This window comes from Alosa alosa, chromosome 19, assembly GCF_017589495.1.
Source record: "Alosa alosa isolate M-15738 ecotype Scorff River chromosome 19, AALO_Geno_1.1, whole genome shotgun sequence".
NCBI classification, from domain to species: domain Eukaryota; kingdom Metazoa; phylum Chordata; class Actinopteri; order Clupeiformes; family Clupeidae; genus Alosa; species Alosa alosa.
Genome location: NC_063207.1, coordinates 22,074,740 through 22,097,848, shown reverse-complemented (window position 1 = coordinate 22,097,848; position 23,109 = coordinate 22,074,740). Strand labels below are relative to the sequence as shown.

Below are 23,109 nucleotides of genomic sequence, written 5' to 3'. Positions count from 1 at the left end.
TCATGACAACACCCTCAGGGGTGTACCAATATATGAAAGTATTGAATGAGATCTCTACCGTGTGAAAGAACTCTACCGCGTGAACTTCCACTGAGAGAGTGCTACAGAGGCTCTAGTTTACGTAAAGTATATCTTCATTAATATTTATATGTTTGTAGTTACACTATTGATAAGCTAATTATTGCATTATCATAAGGCCAAATACAGTAAGTAATTAATAGCAGATAAAACCATAGCCAACAAATACAGTCACATTTGAAGGACTGGTTGCAACCACCATGGACTTCAAATACGAAGACACATTTTTGTCTTTGGCTTTGACTGAAAGACGACTAACATAACTGATGGGAATTATCCATATAAAATCAATGGGAAAACAAGAGTGTGCTGACTATGACAAATTCACATTGCAAGATGTACGTAAGCCAACTGAACAACTGAAATCAACACAAGGCAATCTTGATTAAAGCAATCCAATGTAGTTCCGGGTATTTTGCTGACTAGAGCTCCCCCTATTTTACACGATTCTTGCAAGATGTCTCCGAGTCACCGTCAGCCAAAGTACAAGGCTGGTTTTCTGCCTCTGAGGCTCTGCTAGCTGTGCTAACTACACGATTCTCCCCATTTCAAGTTAATTTACCATCAAAATGACTTTGAAGCTGTTATATTAAGGTAAAACACTTCCATGCTGCTGCTTTAAAAAAAAAGACGGCTCTGTCAGCTATACGGTAATACAGTTTAATGAGTAACAGTCAAGAAACATTTAAGATGGCCACTTGGATTGAACCTCTTTGATTCCTAATGTAGAACCATTCACCCATTAGGATAGCAGGAAAAAATATGCTTACATAAAACAACCTCTAAAATGACCAGTGGGGTGCAAAACCTAATCTTACGTTATTCTTCTTCTTGTGGAGTTCCACCATCTCCCTCAGCTCTACAATCTCGGCCTGTAGGTCAGACATCTGTTGGTTCTTCTCCGTCAACCTAAGAAAGACACAATTTAACATCACCTTAAAATTCTCAGACAGGATTCTACAGTACATGAGTCAAGATTTACTCTGTGAGATGTCAGTGTTCATACAAGAATGTTAAAGTAGTGTCAACAGAAGAGAGCCCCTCCAAACACTAGTGTCACACTAGCCCATTATTTTGAGAAATCCTTCTAAAACTAAATCACCTATTTATTGTTGTGTATTTGCATACTACATACTGCATAATGTCTTTTAATTATCCCTGGGACATATTCACCCCTACAATCCTACAATTTACACTGTCTGGCCAATAAAAAGGTCACACACACTAATATTTCGTTGGACCGTCTTTAGCTTTGATTTACGGCACGCATTCGCTGTGGCATCGTTTCCACAACATGTATCTCCGTCCGGCGGTGCATTAATTTTAGCCAAGATCTTGTATTGATGACGGGAGATTCGGACCACTGCGCACAGTCTTCTCCAGCACATCCCAAAGATTCTCAATGGGGTTAAGGTCTGGACTCTGTCTGGTGATGATGTCTCATGCTCCCTGAACTACTCTTTCACAACTTGAGCCCGATGAATCCTGGCATCGTCATCTTGGAATATGCCCAAGCAATCAGAGAAAAAAAAAAAACATTAATGGAATAACCTGGTCATTCAGTATATTAAGGTAGTCAGCTGACCTCATTCTTTGGGCACATACTGTAACGTTGCTGAACCTAGACCTGACCAACTGCAGCAACCCTAAATCATAGAATTGCCCCCACAGGGAGGGTCTTACATATTTGCTAAGTGGTGGTGGTGGTGACCTTTTTTTTGGCAGTGAACCTGGCCATTTGCTTTCTCCCAAGGAATGGCACAAGAGCTTTGACAAATTAAGCTATTTTTAATACCACTTCAACCCAAGGCAATACTTCATAATCATTCGTCATATTACGGGGCAGCAGATGGCCTACTGGTTAGCACTTCAGACCTGTAACCGGAGGGTTGCCGGTTCGAACCCCGACCAGTAGGCACGGCTGAAGGGGTTAGCAAGGCACCTAACCCCTCACTGCTCCCCGAGCGCCGCTGTTGATGCAGGCAGCTCACTGCGCCGGGATTAGTGTGTGCTTCACCTCACTGTGTGTACACTGTGTGCTGTGTGTGTTTCACTAACTATCAAAAGATCAAAAGAGTATATATACTTATACTATATCAATCCAATTGATCTTCTCCATGCCACTACATTAGGAGAGCCCTCCACTGGGAAGTAGTGCCCATTCAATATGGAGTCACAAGAGGTAGGGTTTTAAAATCTTTACATAGGTAATGGGACACCACTCGTTGTCTTATGTGAACAAATTTGGAGGAGAGAACAAGCCTATATTATAAGTACTAGAGCAGGGGTGGGCAAACTGCGGCATCCGGCCTGCCAAGCACTTTAATTAGGTTATCAGGCCGCTCGCTATTTTTTCCCCCGAGCGATAGAGACAACGTTGGCTAGCTTTACTGCAAACGGTTTTTCACTCTTCTCTTAGAGAATGTTTACAATGTCAAAGCATCATGTTAAATAGAAATGATAGGCCTACTCTTTGTTATCTCCTTTGCAGCAGATCTAACTTGAACGTTATGCTACTCCATTTAATTGGGAACGCATCTGAGCGCTCACGAGAGAAAGACAGAGAGAGAGAGAGAGAGAGAGAGGCAGGTTCCAGTTGGCTTGTAATTGTTGATAATTGATATATCCTTCTTATAAGAAACTTTTAAAAGGAAATCATGAGGGCTACAGTAGTTCCCACTACTGACCATTTATAAACTGTGAGAGGGGCACAGCCATAAGTAGGCTACAACACTAGCCATAGCAGAGCGGGCAGAAGATCATTGAGAACTAAACGTGAATTGTTCTTAAAGCGACAGTGCACAGTATTTGTTAAACAGCATCAAATTAGCAGTATTTTTAAGCAATTCATATTGAAAACAAAATGACTTGATACTAAATAATGTATATATAAAATATTTTATTTTGTGTGTGTTGTTGGGGTTGGGGGGGGTCATGCATGCCACAAAATTTTCAGTGCTATTTTACGGCAGTAACCTACGGTGGAGAAAAGGCCTGTGAGCTAAAGCAATTGTTTTTTTAGTCCTTGAACAATCATGCAAGAACCATATTTGACAAACATGGAATGGCCACAGAACTTTTGCAAAGATATGCTTCCATTGGCTACACCAGACGAGCAAGTTTTTTCCCCCTTTACTGTCTATGTGTCCGAGGAGCGTGTATGCGCTCCGCTTCCGTTGTTGTTTAAAGATTGAATGGGAAACGGATTTGGAGCCAAAGGCTAAAATTTTTACGCAGCTACAATTTGTAAGGTATCACCAATATCAATTTAATGTTACGGATGTATGGCTACATACATTCTTAAAATGGTTCTGGTCTAGACTTAAATATCTATTGAAAACTTCACAATGGAGCGTGTTTTTAGAGCGTGATCTGCAGGCGACCTGTTGGCTATTTTTAGGAGGTGCGCTGGGGGCACCTCATAGCCTTCCCGCGGGCTACCTGGTACCCGCGAGCACCATGTTGGAGACCACTGTACTAGAGGATAGGAGTGCCTATATTATTAAGTACTACTGTAGTCAACATATGGTAGGAAGAGAAAGTGGTAGAAGGGGGAGGAAGAGGAGGAATCTGCATAGCAGGTAGAGGAGCTACTGCATAGATACCCATATTTCTGTTAAACTGCTTCAATTTGCCAAGCTTTCTGAGAAAGGCGTCCATCCCTAGCCAGCATCTGAAAATGCTCTATTTGGGGTTTGGCCTAGGAGGGTCACAAACTAAGTCAGAGGTAGATTACTCACACTATGAGCAGCTCCTGACTTGCCTTAGCTTGACTCTGCTTCGGGAAAAGGAGAACACAAATACCAGTCACATTAAAATACAACCTTACATGACTTGTGCTCAATCCCAAACTGTACCCTTACCAGAGGGTTAAGATGACTAAACAACAGCTACATCTGTTAAAAATGATCTATCATCTGTGATAACTCCTGATAAACACAATCAAGGTAGATACTATAGGCACCATTTATGGAAAGACACAAGCCTCTGGCTGCATAAGATCCACTAACACTTTTAAAGCGTTATGGCAAATACATATTCATAGTAAACTGACTAGGGAATAAGCATAAGCATTTTGAAGTACAGTAAATGGTGATGAATTTCAGAGGGGTTGAATCATTTTAGAAGCCTCGTCACCTGCTGCTGCATTTCATCGGCATGCTTTGCTTTCTCTTCCATGTCCTTCTGAAGGGCCTGCAGCTCCAAATCTTTGGCAGCCAGCCTAAAACACATTCAACATGCAGTTACTCAACATACCAAACCCATTCTGCCATATTTCATACATACAGCTCAAGCGTAAACATACTGTGTCTGAAGATCCAGAATCTGGGGTTGAAGGTCAGGGACTTTCTCTTGTAATTCTCTCTCTTTGAGCTGATCTACTTCAACCCTTAGGGTCTCCAGCTGTTTCTCCAAAACCTGCAACCAGTTTCAGAAATACACTACCAGTCAAAAGTTTGGACACACCTACTCATTTATGGGTCCTCTTCCTCCATACCATACACAATACATATTTCTGTTTAGGAGAACCAAGCCTTTAATTGATAGACTTTGGACTCTACTGTTAAGGGAAAGCTAATTAAACCACATAAACTATATAACAATTTAGCTATTTGGTTTAGGATAGCATCCCACACACAAACCTCTATAGCTTCTTCTTTGCTTGCTCCACTGTCCATAGCTTTCTGTAGACACTCCTCTACTGATTTGATCTGCATGTCCTTCTCCTGGAGCCTTCATAGATGATAAAAAAAAAAAAGAGAAATGAATTAAATTTCTGACAATAATTAGATTCACAAAATTAGAATCACAAAACTGTAGTGCTATTATTATTATTAAATAATATAGTCTTACTGTCTCTGGAGTTCATCCAGAGCGGATTCTGATGATGCCTGTATAAAGGGATGAATATATGAACTAGTTTGCAGGTATGCGCACAGCCTAATTGTAACTCGTCAAGACATGTTTTAAAAGCTCAAGCCATATCCCTTCAAACTGACCATTACATAGTTAATCAGTGTGTGTATTTCTGAACCTATACAAAACGAAAGTGCTCACTTAAATTCCCTGACAAACTATCTTTGTTGAGGTCAATATAGCCCATCCCATAAATACACTTATTCTGAATGAATGTACTAAGGCCTAGAATGAAAAACATGTTAGATGACACATTCAATTTAGTTATCTATTTTTTCTGTAATGAAACAAATTTGTAGGTTTTGGAGGTAGTTCATCATTTTTTCCATCTGTCCATCCATTTAAAAAAAAAAAAAAAAAAAAAAACATGAATACTTTTAGAAATAGGCTGTAGGCTGTTTGATGCAGTCAATACATCCAAAACCTCAGGCAGAAGTAAAATGTGGGATTGGAAATTGCGAGCTGTGATATGCTGCACTGTGCAAGCCATTTCAATAATGGTACCTGTATTGTAGTCTGCTGCTGCAGAGCCTCTACTCTGTCTTTGAGTGTTTCATTCTCTTCCCTCACCACCTGCAAAGATCAACAGGTTCAAAGCTCTGCACTCATAACATCATAACTGTTATATTTCTGGTCATAAAGGATACAGTATGTCCTTTGTTCCGAGACCTCCTGTTCTCACCTTCAGTGCCTCCTCCTTGTTGGCCATCTCAATGAGGCCTGCCTCCAAGACAGACTCCACTGTTTTGATCTTGTTTTCTTTTTCTTGGAGACTATGACAATCGCATAAAAAACATGGAATAGAAGTAAATAAATCCAGTTAGAACACTGATTTCCTAACCAACATCCACCTATAATCAGAAACCTAATTACCAATATGATTTATATTAAACAATTTTAAAAAAATACATCTAAGTGCAAAGGCGACATATTGCTAACACTATGAAATTTTGATTAAGATTGATTGTGGGTCACTGATATATAAACTTAACTCTCACTCTTAGTCAAAATTTCAGTGTTACACAGTGTGGCACACTACTTTTCTTTATTACAACTTTAAAAATATCTGGTATGGATTCAACTTTGTTTTTATTTAAACATAAGAAGTCATGTTGGGATTGACATTGACATTGTCAGGGGCACTAAGGGTCTTCTATCTAAATTTCAAAGAGTTTATGTATTACAAACACAACACCTGAAAATTCCAAGGAAAAATAAAAACCTTGAGATTTGAGGTCCCTCTGAGGAAACCTTAAGGTCCAAAGATTGATATGTTAGGTGGTTCACCAAATCTGAATTCAATCTGAATTTTTGACTTTTTGCATGTCTGGCTGACTTTTCCCCCTCTCTTTCTTCACAGATCAAACATTATATACGAACAATATTCCTCATGACACTTTGCTTTATACACATACTGTAGTTCCTTGTTTCAGTTCAGCTATTTATATTAGGACTATTTATACTTCTCTCTTTTCTCTCCTTTTGTGTCTGATTTCAAAACCGTGACACAATCTGACCGGTGAGTGTTTGTGATCTGTTGCAACGATCACATTTACATTTATTCATTTAGCAGATGCTTTTATCCAAAGCGATTTACATGTCAATTATATTACAAGCGCCACTGTCCCCGGAGCAACTAGGGGTTAAGTGCCTTGCTCAAGGGCACAACGGTGGAAGCCGGGAATTGAACCCACGACTTTTCAGCCTACTGCATGCCAGCCCCATCACATTAACATCTTGTCCACTCACCTCATCTGGAGTTGCTCCACTGCCATCTGAGAGGAGGCCTGTAGAGAGGGAGATAGAACAAGATTACTGGATCAGTGCAAGTCCGACCAACACCAAAATGTGTGTTTTATCAAATCCAAAACAGCAAAATGCCTTTATGACTACACTCTGGAGAGAAAAAACGCCAACTGTGCTAGCGGCATAATTCCAGTTTTATAAAGCACTATATTCTGGGCAAGAGGACTCATTAAAGCGGTCTCATTAACACAAATGTATGTTGTTTGTTTTTAAATAAATTACTTTTTCACCAGAGCTACATGTTTTAAATTGTTTCATTTAATTTCGTAATTTCACTGAGGAGTGTTTTCTCTGGAGGATTTTCCGTTTTTGCTCACAAACATACATTTTTGTTTGCCAAAACTGGTCTGAAACATGGCTGCGTATAAACTAAGTGAATAAGAAATAATGATGGAGAAATGCAATGACTATTACCCATGCATTAACAATATGAATATAACAGGCAATTGTTTTGCAACCCTTTCTCTTACAGTACCTGCTCAGAAATCTGTAACTGCAGTTGCTGAAGCTCTGCCTTCAGGCTCATGTTCTCATTGTGAATAGCCTAAGGAGAAAAGACCATTCCACATTTATCAAACAAGCCCTGGTGGGACAATGGAGATTCAGCATTGACTTTTTATTAGGTTACGAGGACTTATGTAGGTGTATTGCTGGGGTACATTATTTGGTGATGGTTTTGAAGGGGTGGGGTTTGGGTTGCTGTATTCTAACCTGCATGTTAGTTTCTCTGCTGGCTCCACTAGTTCTTTCTGCATTGAGAGAATCCTCAAGACTCTTCCTTTGTTGCTCCTTCTCAGCCAATCTGAACACACACACACAAAAAAGTCAAAAGTTTGAAAAACATAAATAAGAACTATGGATGTTGATTTTCAGCATAATATCTTTATATATTCCTTACAGCTTCTGGAGTTCTTCGAAATGAGACATTGTGGTGGCCTGTAGGACAAAGTAGAACATCAAAAACAAATTAAGATCAAAAAGATCAACAAGATCAAAAAAGAGGCTTTCTACCTTAGCATGTCTTAGGCTTTGTAAGACACATAACCCACCTGAGTGTTAATGGTAGACTTGAGACTTTCAATTTGGAGCTGTAGGGATTTGTTGTCATTCAAAAGATCCTGGTAACAAAAAGAATATGAATAATCATGAGAGAATGATCTGGCATACTCGCTCATATACATACACCGCTAATGTGTACAATAAGGACTATATCGCAGTGTTTCTCAAACTATGACACAACGAGGAAACTGCTGGTCCATGGAGACAGGAAATTAAATTATGTCCAGTGCTTCCATCATTCGTCTGATCATTTGCGGCTTAACTGATCATGGAACCATGGGCCGATGGAAAAAGAAAAGAAAAAATCTTGACCCGGAAATACTTACTAATTTGGAGTAATCAAACACAGAGGCATAAAATAAGGTGATGGTGGTATAAGTGCTCATTCAATGTGGGCAGGAGAAACTGAAACCACTCAAACCGCACAGATAATGTTGGTAGTCTAAGAGGTAATGAATGCTATTCAATACAACAAAGTGGATTTCAGCTAGCCTGGGAGAAGCCCTGGGAGAATTTGTTAGCAAATTTGCCCTGGGAGAATTTGTTAGCAAATTTGAATTTGCTCTGCAGGTCAGTCTGGCAAGGAGGCCATTGACAGACATTTCAAATTTTCCAAAAACCCAGGAACCAATCACAATCGCAGATCCAGCATGGGGCGGGCTTTTATGATGACAAATAGAGAAGTGCATTCAACACTAATGGCTGTGCTGATAGCAGTAATGGCTGTGCTGATAGCAACGGGGTCAAACAGATATGGACGTGTATTTCTTTGGAAGTGAGTAAACAACGGCATTTTTAAAAAACCTTCGTTTACAATGAAGATTTGATTGCTGCACTTCTGAAACTATTTGTTAAGAATTTAATGCACCAACTTGAGTTCAATTTCACTGCTGGTTATGCCCCTGGAAGTCGTAAATCAACAAAGGCTTTCCAAATCCACCCTCAATCTCACCTGAGATTTGAGAATCGGTCTGGTGTTAACCAGGCTTGATTTTCAGCAACTGTCCATAACAAACGGAGCATAGAGACTGGATAACTCACTGCATAGCATTGAGCATAATTGTATTTAGTCAGATCTGAATAGAACATGCTCAAAAGCGATAGTAGCCCAATTATTCTACCTTTTTAATAAAGATCTCCAAATCAGTGATTTATGCCCATCTCTTTTGTCGTTACCATACCCATGGTGTTGTTTTCTGACATTCAAACATTCTAATGAAATTTATAACAAACAAAAAAAAAAAAACACCACCCATTACCCCAACATCTGACATGACAGGGCCTCAGGTCAAAGAAGTTTGAGAAAGGCTGCTCTACCCAGTGCCACACAGTGGCAGGCACAATGCTGTTGACTGGGTTTAGACCGACACAGTTGTCATTTCCCTATCCAACGGGCACCTTGTTCAAATAGCAAAAAAACTTGCACCCGTGGGTGTGTTGCTGGTTAAAAATCAAGGTGTGTTCATTGTTGGTATGTTGCTATCTTGAGTCAATTGAAAGTGATTGACTTCAGACTTTGTGCCTTTCTTCGTCAAAGGTGCAGTGTTCCACGTTCTTTAAGGGTGCCTGATCAAGAGATACCATGTTTTCATTCCCAATTCGTGAGAAAGGTTATTGTGTATGAAGAAAGAGCTAGTTTCTGATCAGCCCAGTACAGAGTGCCTTGCAATGAGTCCCTTGCGACACAGTGCAAAGACTGTGCTTGGCTTTAAAAAATAAAAATAACTCAACCATCTCGACCATGGCATCCCTAAACATTACGTGCAAGTACAGCAGCAGTGGATGCAATACTTGTAATATTGTTTTGTTAATGACTTGCATATGATTATTAATGAGACAACATGTATGGGTGTGTGCAGACCTGTACTTGTTGCTGCAGTGACTCATCAGGAAGGCTGTGCTGAGAAACCTCCAGCAGCTGCATGACCTTCTGCTCAACCTGCTCTTTAGAAACAATGGTGTCAGTGAGGCTGCTGTGGAGGTTCTGGATCTCCTTGTTCTTGTTATTCAGATCGGTCTCCAATGTCATCAGCTGGTTTTGCAGCTCTAGAAGAAAGGAATGGCAGAGACGATAGTGAAATGCATTGATCATTTCAGTACAAAACACAGTTTTATTTTCGAAATAATATCCTGAGCACCTTCCAAGAGGTGTTGTGTTATGGCGGTTTTCCATTAAAGCACTTAATAGCACTTCCATTAAAGGACAATTCCGGCGCAAAATGAACCTAGGGGTTAATAACACATGTGTACCGAGTTCGACCGTTAGCGTGTTTTCACGCTAGTCGAATGTGACCAGTTTTATTGCAAATAAAAATGAAAATGGCTGTCCCTTTGATCATACAGGGAAGTTGAGCTGTGTACTTTTCATTTAAAAATATTATTTTCTTAAATCAAATCACATACATTTAACTTTAACACAGCATAAAATCAATAGAACACTGAAATGGTAAAATTATAAATGTGAATAATAAATTATTTTTTGTCCCCCAAAATTCCGTCATTGGTGTTACTCTACACAAAACACTTTTATTTTGACATAATGCACAGACTCTGAAGTTTCTCTTGGGTCAACAGGTCAGTTGAAGAAGTGCAGTGGAAAAAGGCATAATGTTTGTGAGATGCCTTACTTCATTTGTTTAAAATATCATGATTTGTTTAGAATTTTAAGTGTGGCTTTTAAAGATGTCATTGGTGTTACTCGTTTTATAGCTGTGTGGGTGCAGGGCTCTACAGTGCGCCCATTTCACTCGCACATCGCAGTAAAAAATGATGCCCGGCGAAAGTGCAAAAAATATTTAGGCGCACTGGTGCGAATGACTTCTAACCATGTCAATGTTTGTCTACAAAATACACTGCAACATCGAGAAACATTACTGGTGCAAACCATAGAATCACGTCGCGAATGCAGCATAAAAACTACACCTCCCATCAACGTTAGCAGTTTCGCGTTGTGAGTCACTAGTAGTCGCTTCTATCAAATCCAAGAGCGCGCAGAAAAAAACGGAAAGTTAGACTAGCCAGCCAAGATGCAAAGATTGAAGAAATTAGTTCTTCTATCCACAGAGTTCATTGGATATAGGAAGAACAGGATGAGATTCTGAGAATGCAGTGAGAGAAGGAAAGGTAACCCAACATGCCTTTTAGCCCAGTTGACGTATTGGCTGCAATATGTAAAATATAGCTGTAGCGAACCGGACACAAAAGTAGCCTCCCGTAATACTCTTTTTTCCATTTTATTCAAAGGTAGAACACTACTGACAACTCCAGGCTTCCACGCATGCTTGTTTGTTTACACCGAATACAAGCTGAAGTGCAAAACGAAAGTAGGCCTAACGTTTGCCTACTGCCCCCATCAATGCAGATATTTCAAATAAAAACTAAAAGTATAAAACATATACATATATATTAGCCTATGTTGGGTTTTGTGGAAGAGGAAATGGACTGTTTTAGTAGTAGTATTAGGCAGTATGCAGTCAGATAGGTCACCATGGGCATATTTGGATTAGCTATAGATGGATTCACAAATAAATAAATTAGCCTACATTTGGCAGGATACTTGATATACAGGCTTAATGCAAATATGGCAATGTATTATATTATTTTACATTAACAATATGTAGGAAAATAGAACAGACTGAAAATAAAGTAGGCCTAGGCACTGATCTTTAAAATCCTGTTTCCTGTAGCCTAAATGTTGTCAGTCATTCTTAATATTCGCAATTGGTGCACTGGCATGTTTAACCGTTAGCTGCAGTATAATGTTAGATTATGTGTAAGTACTAAAACTTATGTGTAAGTACAGAACTGACTGTGCGCCCAAATTTTTGTCTGTGCTCCTAAATTTTTTAACTTGGGCGCACAAGTGCTCCTGAAATTTTTTTTTACTGTAGAGCCCTGGGGTGTGAAAAAATATTTTAAAAAGTATGTTTAATAATTAAGTGATTTTTATATTTCTGATGACAGGAGGTCTGTCACATGGCAGCCATTTTTGTAAAAAAATCATTTTTTTCTCGAAATTGTCATTGGTGTTACTTTCTGATCGGTAGCCTAATTAGAAAATAATATAAATTAATTAAGCTCTACTTTTTGTGGATTCATCAATTTTACAAGTAAATTAATGCTATTAAACAAGTTTTGGGTATGTTTAAAGAAATAAAATTTTCATCACCCAAATTTCACCTTTTCTGTAGAATGACCCAATCATAACAATAACAAAACGGAAATCTAGACGCCAAAAGTTCATGGTGCATCTATCTTGTTTTGAGAAAAATGTGTTTTGTTCACGATTTCACGCTAAAGCACTACACTACCCAAAATCCTAACGTGTAAAAGCAGAGCATTTAATTGGTAGATTGCCATGGAAATGTTTATGCCTTAACTCCAGTCTTTACTAATGTTGCTTGTTCCTTCAAACAACATGGCTGCTGAGCTAATGAGAAGCAATGTGTGGCCATTCAATGAACTATTTCAAATTGTGTTTAACTAAAGTTAAATCGGAATACAGTGAAAAATGCATCATTCGCAATGGCCAATGGGGCAAGCAGTTCCTTTGCTCAAAAATTAAAATATGCATCGTTTTTCTGTTAGTTTTTTTGCTTGAAATGAAATGTATGATTATGATATTTCTTCCCTCCAACCATCCGGCCATCCATGCATCTGACACTTTGTCAACATATACACTTCAGAACATAATTATTCATATCCATTTCCCATCCCTTACAATCTCTTATTTACATCTCAAGCACAATATATCATATTTTGTAGAAGGGGGTCACTTGCGCTTCAGCCTGGTTGGTGCTCACGGAACAGGACGCAGAAGTCCAAAGAGGAGGCCCAAGGTCTAACTAGGACCAAGGAGCAGGACCGGAGCATACAACGCAAACAACTAACGTTTCGACTCTGAAGAAGACGCATGGGCATCGAAACGTTCGTTGGTTTGCACTAATAAAAATCACTTAAAGCGTTGTGTGCTCCGGTCCTGCTCCTTGGTCCTAGTAAGACCTTGGGTCTCCTCTTTTGATATCATATTTTGTCTTGTGTTGATGTTATTTCCAGGCAAAAGAAACTCATTGGTCTATATATTTCCCCTTCAATATCCTAGAAACACACATGGACATGTCCAGCTGTTGAAATAACACTTAGTCAGCGTTCCATAACATAAATATTTTCCCAGAGTACAATCTCTGACTCATACCTTGTTTAGTGGCCTGCAGCTTCTCTCTTTCTGTGTTGACACTGTGAAGGTAGTTCTGAAGCTCCTCCCAGCGACGCTTAGCATCTTGTAACTGAACCTGAAAGGGAAAGAGAAAGAAAAACATGACTCAACTCATCCTTCAGACAAAGCCTCACCAGTACTAACAGGATAGAAACTGAGATACCATCCATGTGTAATGCTATTGCAAGATGTTTAACTCAAAACACACAAATGTGGTCTCTGTCAACTTAAGGTTTCAATGCATTCTGTGTGTGTTGAGATATTTACCTCAAGCTGAGAGACATTCTGCTTATAGTTGACCTCCAGATTCTTCCTTTGAAGCTCCTCTTGCTGCAGCTTGGTACTGTTCTCCGTTAGCTCCTTCACCAGGCCTGAACACTCGGAGCGCAGCTTGTTAAGTTCAGCAGATTGCCTGTGAAACACATAAATCACACACAATAAAGAAAACTGAAACATATGGGATTGTTGATATTTGGACAACGTGAGATATGGCAAGGGGACTGTGGAACTTAAAGATAGGACAAAAAGGGATAATCACTTGGACTCCATCTGGTTGGTGGCAGAGCTGACCGCATCTCTCAAGATCCCATTCTCCTGTGTTAGCCTGGCGATCTGGGTCTCTAGCTGCTCCCTCATCTGGGAGTGCTGTGGTCACAAAGGGATACATGTAATACCTATTCTAGGACTGAAATTCCATCAGTGATGAAGCAAAAGCCTTTTCATTAACTAAAACCATAGGCCATCCTAAGAAATATAAATATATGCCATAACATCTGTTGAAGCAAACAGAGTCAGGTGGCAAGGATGGCCTGAAAAGTACAGGGGTCATCCTCTACAGTATCCAAACAGATCAATTATCAAACGATAAAGCTTCCTTGTTTTCACTCCTCAGTCCAAAAAGGTCAGCATTGCAAATCATGCAATTTCAGTGACCTCTTCACTTGGAAAATTTTTACATGAAGGATTTTCTTCCATTGACGGAAAAAAACAAGTTACAGCTAACAATGAATAACCAATTAACATATAACGGGTGGCTAAGAAACATTACCAAAACTAGTGAGAAGATATAAGGACTAAAAATGTTATCGATACTTTTCTCAATGTACACCACTTTGACCTTCTGAAGTGTGAACGAACTCTTTGGTCATAGAGTCATCGAATCTGATGAAAGTGGTTCAATCCCATGAAAGCTTACAAAGTCATGTTAATATATCACTTTATGTAAGGGTTAATGTGTAGTACCCTGGAAAAATCCAAACTCATTCTGGAAGCGAAGAGTCTGGTGACTCTCGATTGAGAAACGTTTCCAGCACTTGCATAGCGACGGGCACTAACTTTGAAATCATTGGTCCAGCCTTACCAATCACATTGATCAGAGATTCCTAACATTATTTCCTACTTTGCTTAAACTTTACAAACTGACAATAAACAGCATCAACAGTCAGGAAACAATGCATGTGGATCTACCTTTGCTGTAAATAAACATTTCTGCATTTTTCCACATTTGCAGGTGTTGCTGCTTCTGTTTATCATAATAAGTTTCGGTTTCCTCCTCGTCGCTGATTGGCTTGACATTTTTCTTGTTTGGGGGAAATGGTTATGAACTATGGTGTTTCAGACTAGATCCGCCTGAAAGAAGATCTAGGTGGGCGGGACCAGGCTAAATGTCTAGCCCACTGGACTATAAATATAAAAAAATTCCCAGGAGGACAAACTGGTCCCCAATACACAGCGGATACACAACAGTGGATTACTGTCGACATGGTGGTTATAGTGACGTGGAGTGTGCATACATATGTGAAAGACGACGCTTACTGTACCTTGATTTGGTAGTTGTTTAGCTCTTGATAGCTGTTCTGTGATTTTGCCTGAATGACATTTCGTTCTTTCTCCATGGCAGCCCGTTGCTCCCTTATCATAGCTTCTGCACGGCCGTTCTTTTGTTTCTCCAACTGCAACTCCTGAAACATGAATTTAAATGAAGCCTGTCAGTTCTTATTTCTTTTTACCATTACATATTTTAAATAAACATAATCTAAAGCAACCCCTGCTGGCTGTTCTACCTATTGTTCTTTCCATAGGTATTAGGCCAAGCTCGCTGTTCTACCTATTGTTCTTTACATAGGTATTAGGCCAAATTGTAATATGTAGGGCCTAATCCCATTTTGAGTACTGGTACTGCAGATCTGGTAATCTTAAAAAGTTTGCATCTGGATCAGGGTGATTCCATCCATTGCTTTAAAAAGTTAAAAAGTTAAATGAATGACCTGATGTTAAAAACAAAAACATTTAATTACCACGCCTGTGTATTACAGTAACCTCAGTGCCAAATAACCCAATGAATCAGATCATGCTTTAATCATAAAGAAGAAGGAAGAAAATAAATACATTCCCATGTATAGCCCACCCCTGTGTATTAACCTCACAGCTGAACAAATTTTGTATAAACCTTGGTTAATAGTCGTGAAATTACGGGTGTGTGAGAACGCACCTGTGAGAGCTGCTTGACTTTATCTTTGGCAATGCAGGCTTCCTCCTGGAATGTGTTCAACAGCCGTTCTCGTTCTTGTTGCTGCTGCACTGAGGGATCATTCTTAGTAGCAGTCTTCAGTAGGGTTCAGAGTCCAAAAAGATGGACAGAAGGGGGAAAACACAACAATCAATATCTATTTTTCTTCCCTTCTTTGTCCTCTGGGGCAATAAAGGTTTCATTCATTCATTCATTCATTTCCAAGCATTGTCCTCCAAATAATGTGAGATGTTTTTCTACATTTATCTAACTAACATCAAGACATAATGCAATACAATACACAACACAACACACACTTACCTTATACCAAGACTCCATAGCTCCAGGGCTCCTCTCGTGTAGCATGGAGACTACACTAAGCACCTCTGCGTCGGACATCACCAAGCCACTCAGTCCAGTGAGCAGCTCCTTCAGTTTCATCTCAGAGTTCTCTACATGAAGCATTCACGGATTACATGTCTGTCAACAGTTTCACAATCACTATAAATCTAAGTACACCTTAGTAGCTGATAGAGGAAACATACAGGCCATTTTGATTGACAAAATAACCGCCTTGTTTTCAATTTAAAGATAAAGCTGATTCTAAGACTGGATAACAGAGGTCGATAAAAGAGAATCCTCACCCCTGTCGGTCTCGTTCTTTTGCTTCTTGCTTTGTTTAGTAGATGTGCGAACAGGGCCCGATGTAGGAGAGGGGGCATTCTCATTGTAACTGCTCTGGTGGTTGTCAGGAACCACTGAATCACCAGGAGGAACCGCTGCCTGAAGAGGGGCATTGTCCACCGCTACTACTGACACCAAGGCACAAGACAGGACAAAAGAGATCAGAGATGGTCAGGGCAAACACCAGAGAATGGGGGATGAGTGACAGACAAACAACAAATATTAACATGTTTTAACTGGCTGTGTATGGGCTATAGCCTGGCCCCTTAGTAGAAAGTAATGTTAGGAATCCCTGATCAATGTGATTGGTTAGGCTGGACCAATGATTTCAAAGTTATGATGCTAGGGTTGGAAACATTTCCCAATTGTAAGTACTCAGACTGTCTTCACAAGTGAAACTAGTGAGTGAGTCTAGTGAAACCAGGCTATACGGACCATACCTGATTATTATCCAAAGCAAGTTACATCACAAAGTAAATTACAATTCTCCCAATACTCGGGGTTAAATGCCTTGCTTAAGAGCACAACGGTGGCAGACAGAAATTTAACCCATAACTTTTCTGGTTACCTCATTTGTTGTACAAATGACTGCGATGGTTATCTAACTAACCCTAGCTGCTATATGGGCTCTACCTGATTCAGTCTTTTGCTTTTTTGAGCTCTTCCTCTTCCCACTGCTACCTCCTCCTGCTGTAGCAGCAACTGGTGGTGGGGTGCTGTTATTCCCTGGGGAAGGAACAGGCTCCTGGGATTTCACTTCAGCCAAAACTGCAGTCAAGTCTTTGGCAACAGGTGGTGGTAGATGTGATTTAATTTCACCTGCAGGCTCTTCTGCTGGGAATAAAACATGTTCGTCTTGTCAAGATGGTCTTAAAGCAACACCAAAGAGTTTTTTGTACCTTAAAATAATGTTTCCAAAAACTCGTAACAAGGTGAACGGCACTTCTGCATTCGCTTCGCGGCCCTCTATCGGCTATAACCGCACTATGTAAGTTTGCTAGCCTAGAAATCTAGACTTTACATTTACAATTACATTTGCTGCCAGGGCTAGTCTAGCAACTCTCCGTTGGCTTGTGAGCTCCAGAAATCGAAACTTAATCAGGCCAATGAAATCGTGTATTGAGTTGTTAGGTGGGCTTAACATAATGATTGATGGCAAAGTTGCAACGGTTTGGCTTGAATTCCCTGCTACTTGAAAACAAATAAGACGGATGTTGCTGCTGGCGAACAGTGTGACACGAGTTAAGCTTTTATCAAGTTGGCAAACGTTTGAACTAGCCAACTAGCTCCAATGGTGGGAAATGCATGGGACTCATAGCGCTGCCGCTGTCCTATTGCGTGCAGAGGGAATTTGAAAGACAACTGATTATCCCGCCCCTCGGACTGAGCACTGCGAACGGTGAGTGCCCAGACCCTACATTTTAATGTGGGTCTGGCTCGTCAGGCTATAAGTTTGCCAGATCGGGTAGTGGATCTGTAGTTCGATGGAATGAGACATAAGAAACTGCAACATGCAACATATTCTACCTTGTCTATGGACATCGTTATTTGCAAAGCCGTTGCTGGATAAACAAATAGCGTTAATAAGCCATGTAAAAATGAATCAGCCAATCAGGGTGAAGTTTGGTGGTGGGTTCCAAAACAAGTGATCTGGATTCCCTAAACATAGTTCTCTTTATTGTGCAGTTTATCTGATAAATAAAAAAAATACAGTTTTCAAGGAAAATGTCACATTATCTGACTCCAAACATCTGAACAACAGTACATGTTTTGTGTCACACACACACTCACACTCACACACACCTACTCACACTCACACTCACACACACCTACTTATCATACCTGTCTCTGCCTTCAGTTTCTTTGCCTTCTTCTTACTTCCAGTCTCAGATTTGGTTGGAGGGCGGTTTTGCTGTGGAGGAGGAGTTAATTGCTTGACAACTGGTGGTGGTGGGTCTGCCTTGCTTATGGGTAAAGGCTTAGAGCTGTTGACGTCTAGCTCCTCGGATGCTGGAGCTACCGCGCTTGGAGCGCTTTTCTGCTTTCTCTCCCTCCTCTTCCTTAGCCCAGCAGCTGGCTCTGCCTGAACAGGTGCAGTTGCGGTCACTACTGGCGTTACACTAGCAACCACATCCTCCTCCTCCTCGGACACGGCACTGGCGCTAGCCTCAGGTGTGTCGGCATCTCGCATCTCCTCTTCTGACTCCCCACCACCTCCTCCACCTCCTTCCTTCTTCTTACTCTTCTTCCTGTCATTTTTCTTGCGAACCTCAGGACGCACACTCGGGTACTTGAACTGAGTTTTGTGGCGTGCCAGGACCTCGTCATATGATGTCTCTTTCATGAAGAGCCAAAAGAACAGGAAAATCAGAGCAACCACCAGAGACGGTGCCAGGATCAGCAGGTACTGTGAGTCATACAGCTCCACAGCCATTCTGTAGGGGAGGAGACAAAATACAGGATCTCATTATTAACGTATAATCACTGGTCTCAAAATGACACTGGATCGATCATCTTAATCTATGGCAGATGCAACAGCGGGACCCACTCATGGTGTTTACTATGGGAAAACCAATATTAAAGGTGCTCTAAGCGATGCTGGGTAACATCACTTCTGTTGACTTTCAAACAAAACAGAGAGCTAGGTCGCTACTTCCTCCCACTACCTCCCGTGCTACTCCCGTGCAATTGAAACTCTCCTAAACGCGCATCTCGTCTGTGATTTGCTGGAACAGTTTGTTATGTTTTTATGGGCTAGGCTTGCCCAGGTTGTTTTTGTTGTTTTTGTTTGTAAAACGTGTGGCATCGCTTAGAGCACCTTTAAAATGTCTTTTTTTTTTTTTTTTTTGTTTGTTTTGTTTTACAATAGACACAGGTTAAAAGTTGTTTAATATCATTGAGAACGTTGTGCATTTTGTGTGCATAAGTCCATAAGCTGGGATACGTAAGTGGTCCCAATGCCATGGTGCCATTCGAAATACACCAAACACGTCATAAGCAATAGGGCGAAAACATCTGGATGCTCAATCCAGTGTTCTTTCTAGATCAGTGGTATCAATCACTGAGTATTGTTCAGGCACATTCCCATTGATATTGGACAATGTTTTTTTTTCCAGAGAACTTTAATCAAATCATCAATAAGGAAATTGTCATGATCATCCAAAATGTTGCCATTTATCTTCACCTTTTAAGTTGTAGTCAGTGAGATTACGTAACAGATACATGATATTAGATATCCAATACAGATCTGACACAGTACCACATATAGATGTGTCACATACCGGATGTGACTCGATGTATTTTGGTCTTGCTTTGGTCTGTGCCAAACGTGTACTGTAATAACCTAAGTGAGTTTTCCAATTGATTGAACCTAACAATTCATTAATGTAGCCTTAGCTAAAATTTACCATACGTTTCAGACTGGGAGTGGGACCTTCTAAACAGCGTCGTCAGAGATTTGCCCCAGTATTGCCAGAAAACCAACGCTATCCCCGGTGTGTTGCATATGACTATCAGCTTTGCAACAGCCATTTGCAACCCATTTTCAATATTTTGTAGGCTCACAACAGATATAATTTATAGGCTAAATTCAATGAAGTTCAAATTAATATTTTATCTTTAACAAATGGTTAAATCGTTGACAATATAACATAATTATTTCATAGGTCCTAGCATCATATTGATCATTGCGAGCATCCGCTACCTACTGCTCGTCCCAATTTGAGAACCCCGCCTGGAACCACTGTGCAAGAACAGGGATGTGAACTGTAGTTCTGTTATCCAATATGCTGCTAGTGTGAGAACGTTTTTGTAAGACAAATAAATGCTTGATTTCCACGCAGTTCCACTGGATAAGAATGACAATCTGACTCAAGACATCGGGTCAACAAAGAGTGGGTCAAAACTACAGCCAAGTTCGCTTTAAGTATGCGCACGTCAACTTGACATACGTCTCATCATTGTGGTGGTCATCTCAGTCTCCTCTCGAGTAAAAGGATACGTTGTGCTTATTGCTCTAACGTTACTAACTCTATTCATTTTTAATTACACGCAAGCTTGAAAATGAACAAAATATTTAGTTTCCCACGAATATTTTATAGTAAACGCCTGTGTAAACTACATTTAATTCCCCAGTTATGCGTGTTAGGCCTTGTATTATAATATGGCTCTTGAATGAAACAGAGCTTTAAAATAATATACATCACTGCAATTGTATCATTATTCAGCAATCTAATTTAGCTTTACGAAACCCAACATACACTGATTTAGCTTATACTGTTAGCAAATGCTATACGAATACCATCTGAGCTGCAACAGTCAAGTGTACCACCAGCCTTGCTAGCTTGTAAGGTTGCCTTAGCTTCCTAGCACCGGCATGCATTTCACTCATGTCTGACACACCAACCTAGAGGCATGGCGCTAGCTCAATGTGGTGTGCTGAACCGAGTGTCATGAGCCACGAAATGAATACTGAACTCAAAATATTAACGTTCACAAACCACAATGACGTTACAATATGGAGTGCTAACATTCGTGGGCTAAGCACGCTAACATGAGGCATAACTGGCTGGCTAATGTTAGCTGGCTTTAATCGTATCTTCCACAATGACTGTCAGATTATTGAAGCGGTAGGCTCTCACAAGGGCCTCACGTCAGATCGCCATCCCCATGCCTCTAATAATTTCCCACCTCTCAGGCACGCCAAAGCGCCGGCATAGCCGGGGGTCAAGTGGCAGGCCCGCAAGTTTGCCGACTGATACTATAACTTACGATGCGCAAAACCAAGGATAGCTAACTAGCTAGCTCTGTCTACTGCTTTTCCGGCTGACAATTGCTATTCATATTAGTGGAGAAGAAAACGTCTAGCACACCTGTAATGATTTCGCTGCTGCTATTGTAGATGAAATGAGGCTGCTCTGGTCTATTGTTGTGACTCGGGAACACTGATTCCTTCCCTGCTGCTGGGGCGCATATGTCCGTCCAATGAGGCAGTCAGGTGCGTCGTCGCAGCGCTTGGTAAATCGTTTCTCAGGACAGAGCGTACAATGCAAGGGTGGGAATGACACCCTCGGAAGGAGCATGGGCTCTCGCGATGAGAGGATTGGCTTCTAAAAGGCACAGCCTCGGCTCTGGACGTTCGGTGCCATAGGTGAGCTCACTCTTACCAACCCCAAAACTCCCCTCCGAAAATGAGACCACCCAACAATCACAATCCTTGCTGTAAAATGAATCTGACACTGATAACAATGTACAAAGCCTAGATAAGTAGTTGGGTCCTTGTATAACTCCAACAGTGTTTTTATAAATCCATTGTTCAAAAAGTGTTAACAAACTAATATGTCCTTCTGCTGGAAAACAAACGTGTGTATTTGCGCAGTTTTATGGCGTAGGTGATTTAATCTGGCAGAAACTTGCCTAAAGACACCAGACCAGAATGAAAATGTCAGATTTGGCATAGTCCTATTCTTAGCAATTATATCTAATGTGAGGCTCATGATGGGCTTTAAATACAGCATCAAATGGAACAAAACGACCTTGTGTAATTAAAATTAAATAGTATCAGAAGATAATACAGTATCTAATGGAATGTCTTAGAAAATATAAAAACAAAATAGATGTATAGATTCCAAAGCAACTTTCACCTAAAGATTGGCCCCTTTAAATAAGGCTAAGTGTAAAAAAGTATTAATTTGTGTCTGGAAACAAAAGACTAACATTTCATGGGATTGTTTCCCGTCATTGCACCCTTATTACTGCAATAACATAAAAAGACTGTTTCTAGTTAGGACCCTATCTTACACCCGGCTCAACGTGGCACCAAGCGTGACGCAAGTTTTATTCATATCTAACACCCAAGTCAGTCAGTGATGCATTTTCCGCCATGCGCTCCACTTTTATTGAACATTGCGCCCACGGGTGTGCCAATGGGAAAAAAATAGGTGTGGTCAGGAGCATGATCCAAAAGTCTTACACCCACTAATAATCATTATGCCACTGACCAAGGAAAAACCTGGTGTATAGCGAAAAGTGTATATAAAGCACAGCGGTGAAGACGAGATGTAAGCAGCCCAGCAACGAGTCCCAGAGGCTGAATGAGTCTGAGAATATGGAACGGATACAGAAGTACTGTAGCAACAGGCACTGAATTGGATGGTTGAATGGTTTGTTGTTGTTGTGTTGGTGTTATGATGACTCTATTTGTTTTTCAGATAAGACATGTGAAAGTGTTGTGAATCAGCCTCATTTGTAAATGTACATACTGCGTACTTCTTATGGTCATCTGTGATTTTTGTACCCATGTGTACCCTGTGTGTGTCTTTGGTCTGTATGCAAGCATCCTTTGTTTATCCTTGAAGTCAATGAAAGCCTGAGAGGCCTTTTGCCTATCACCAGGTGTGAAATGTTAATTTTTAGAACAGCATGTGTCCAGGCCTCTGAGGAACTTCCCAGGAAAGGGGGTAGTTTTAATTAAAAGACAATAGAAGCTGGCCAAAAGGCCACATCCCCCACACACCACACCTTTACCTTGCATATTCATACTAGTAGGTCACTCCTTCTTTTGTGTGTAACTTTAAATATGGTAGACTGTTTCTGTATAGTCAGAGAATACTGAGAATCTGGTGAAATCCATAATGGGGTGAAACAAACATGTACTTCTCTCCCTTGAGGGCCACTGGCCCCTCATTAAAAAGAATAAATGCCTGGATCCTGATCTTGCACCGTCCTGATTGAGTCTTAAGAGAAATATGGTAGTAAAAATATACTATCACATGTATAAAGACAGCATTCAGAATGCCTGGGTGAAATGTCATCTTATTAGACATTGTGTGTGAGGTAATAA

General features: G+C 40.4%; 1 protein-coding gene across 4 annotated transcripts in view; it reads right to left on the bottom strand.

Moving 5' to 3' along the window:
* Positions 1–21,375, bottom strand: part of ktn1 (kinectin 1) — a 42,422-nt gene extending 21,047 nt beyond the window's left edge. Inside the window, exons 1-24 of one of the 4 annotated variants that reach the window (XM_048227821.1) lie at positions 21,140–21,375; positions 18,111–18,703; positions 16,902–17,102; positions 16,229–16,396; positions 15,906–16,036; positions 15,567–15,680; positions 14,896–15,036; positions 13,614–13,720; positions 13,343–13,487; positions 13,055–13,151; positions 9,722–9,906; positions 7,851–7,919; positions 7,700–7,737; positions 7,513–7,603; positions 7,277–7,345; positions 6,745–6,782; positions 5,678–5,768; positions 5,500–5,568; positions 4,933–4,970; positions 4,722–4,812; positions 4,385–4,497; positions 4,216–4,300; positions 3,819–3,856; positions 897–987 (exon numbers count right to left, since the gene is read on the bottom strand). In XM_048227821.1, the coding sequence (XP_048083778.1) occupies positions 897–987; positions 3,819–3,856; positions 4,216–4,300; positions 4,385–4,497; positions 4,722–4,812; positions 4,933–4,970; positions 5,500–5,568; positions 5,678–5,768; positions 6,745–6,782; positions 7,277–7,345; positions 7,513–7,603; positions 7,700–7,737; positions 7,851–7,919; positions 9,722–9,906; positions 13,055–13,151; positions 13,343–13,487; positions 13,614–13,720; positions 14,896–15,036; positions 15,567–15,680; positions 15,906–16,036; positions 16,229–16,396; positions 16,902–17,102; positions 18,111–18,702 (2,802 nt within the window). In that variant the 5' untranslated portion in view covers position 18,703; positions 21,140–21,375. The remainder of the gene's footprint in view (positions 1–896; positions 988–3,818; positions 3,857–4,215; positions 4,301–4,384; positions 4,498–4,721; positions 4,813–4,932; positions 4,971–5,499; positions 5,569–5,677; positions 5,769–6,744; positions 6,783–7,276; positions 7,346–7,512; positions 7,604–7,699; positions 7,738–7,850; positions 7,920–9,721; positions 9,907–13,054; positions 13,152–13,342; positions 13,488–13,613; positions 13,721–14,895; positions 15,037–15,566; positions 15,681–15,905; positions 16,037–16,228; positions 16,397–16,901; positions 17,103–18,110; positions 18,704–21,139) is intronic. The other 3 variants (XM_048227822.1, XM_048227823.1, XM_048227824.1) reach the window with 3 other exon arrangements.
* Between the last annotated feature and the right edge of the window lie 1,734 nt (positions 21,376–23,109).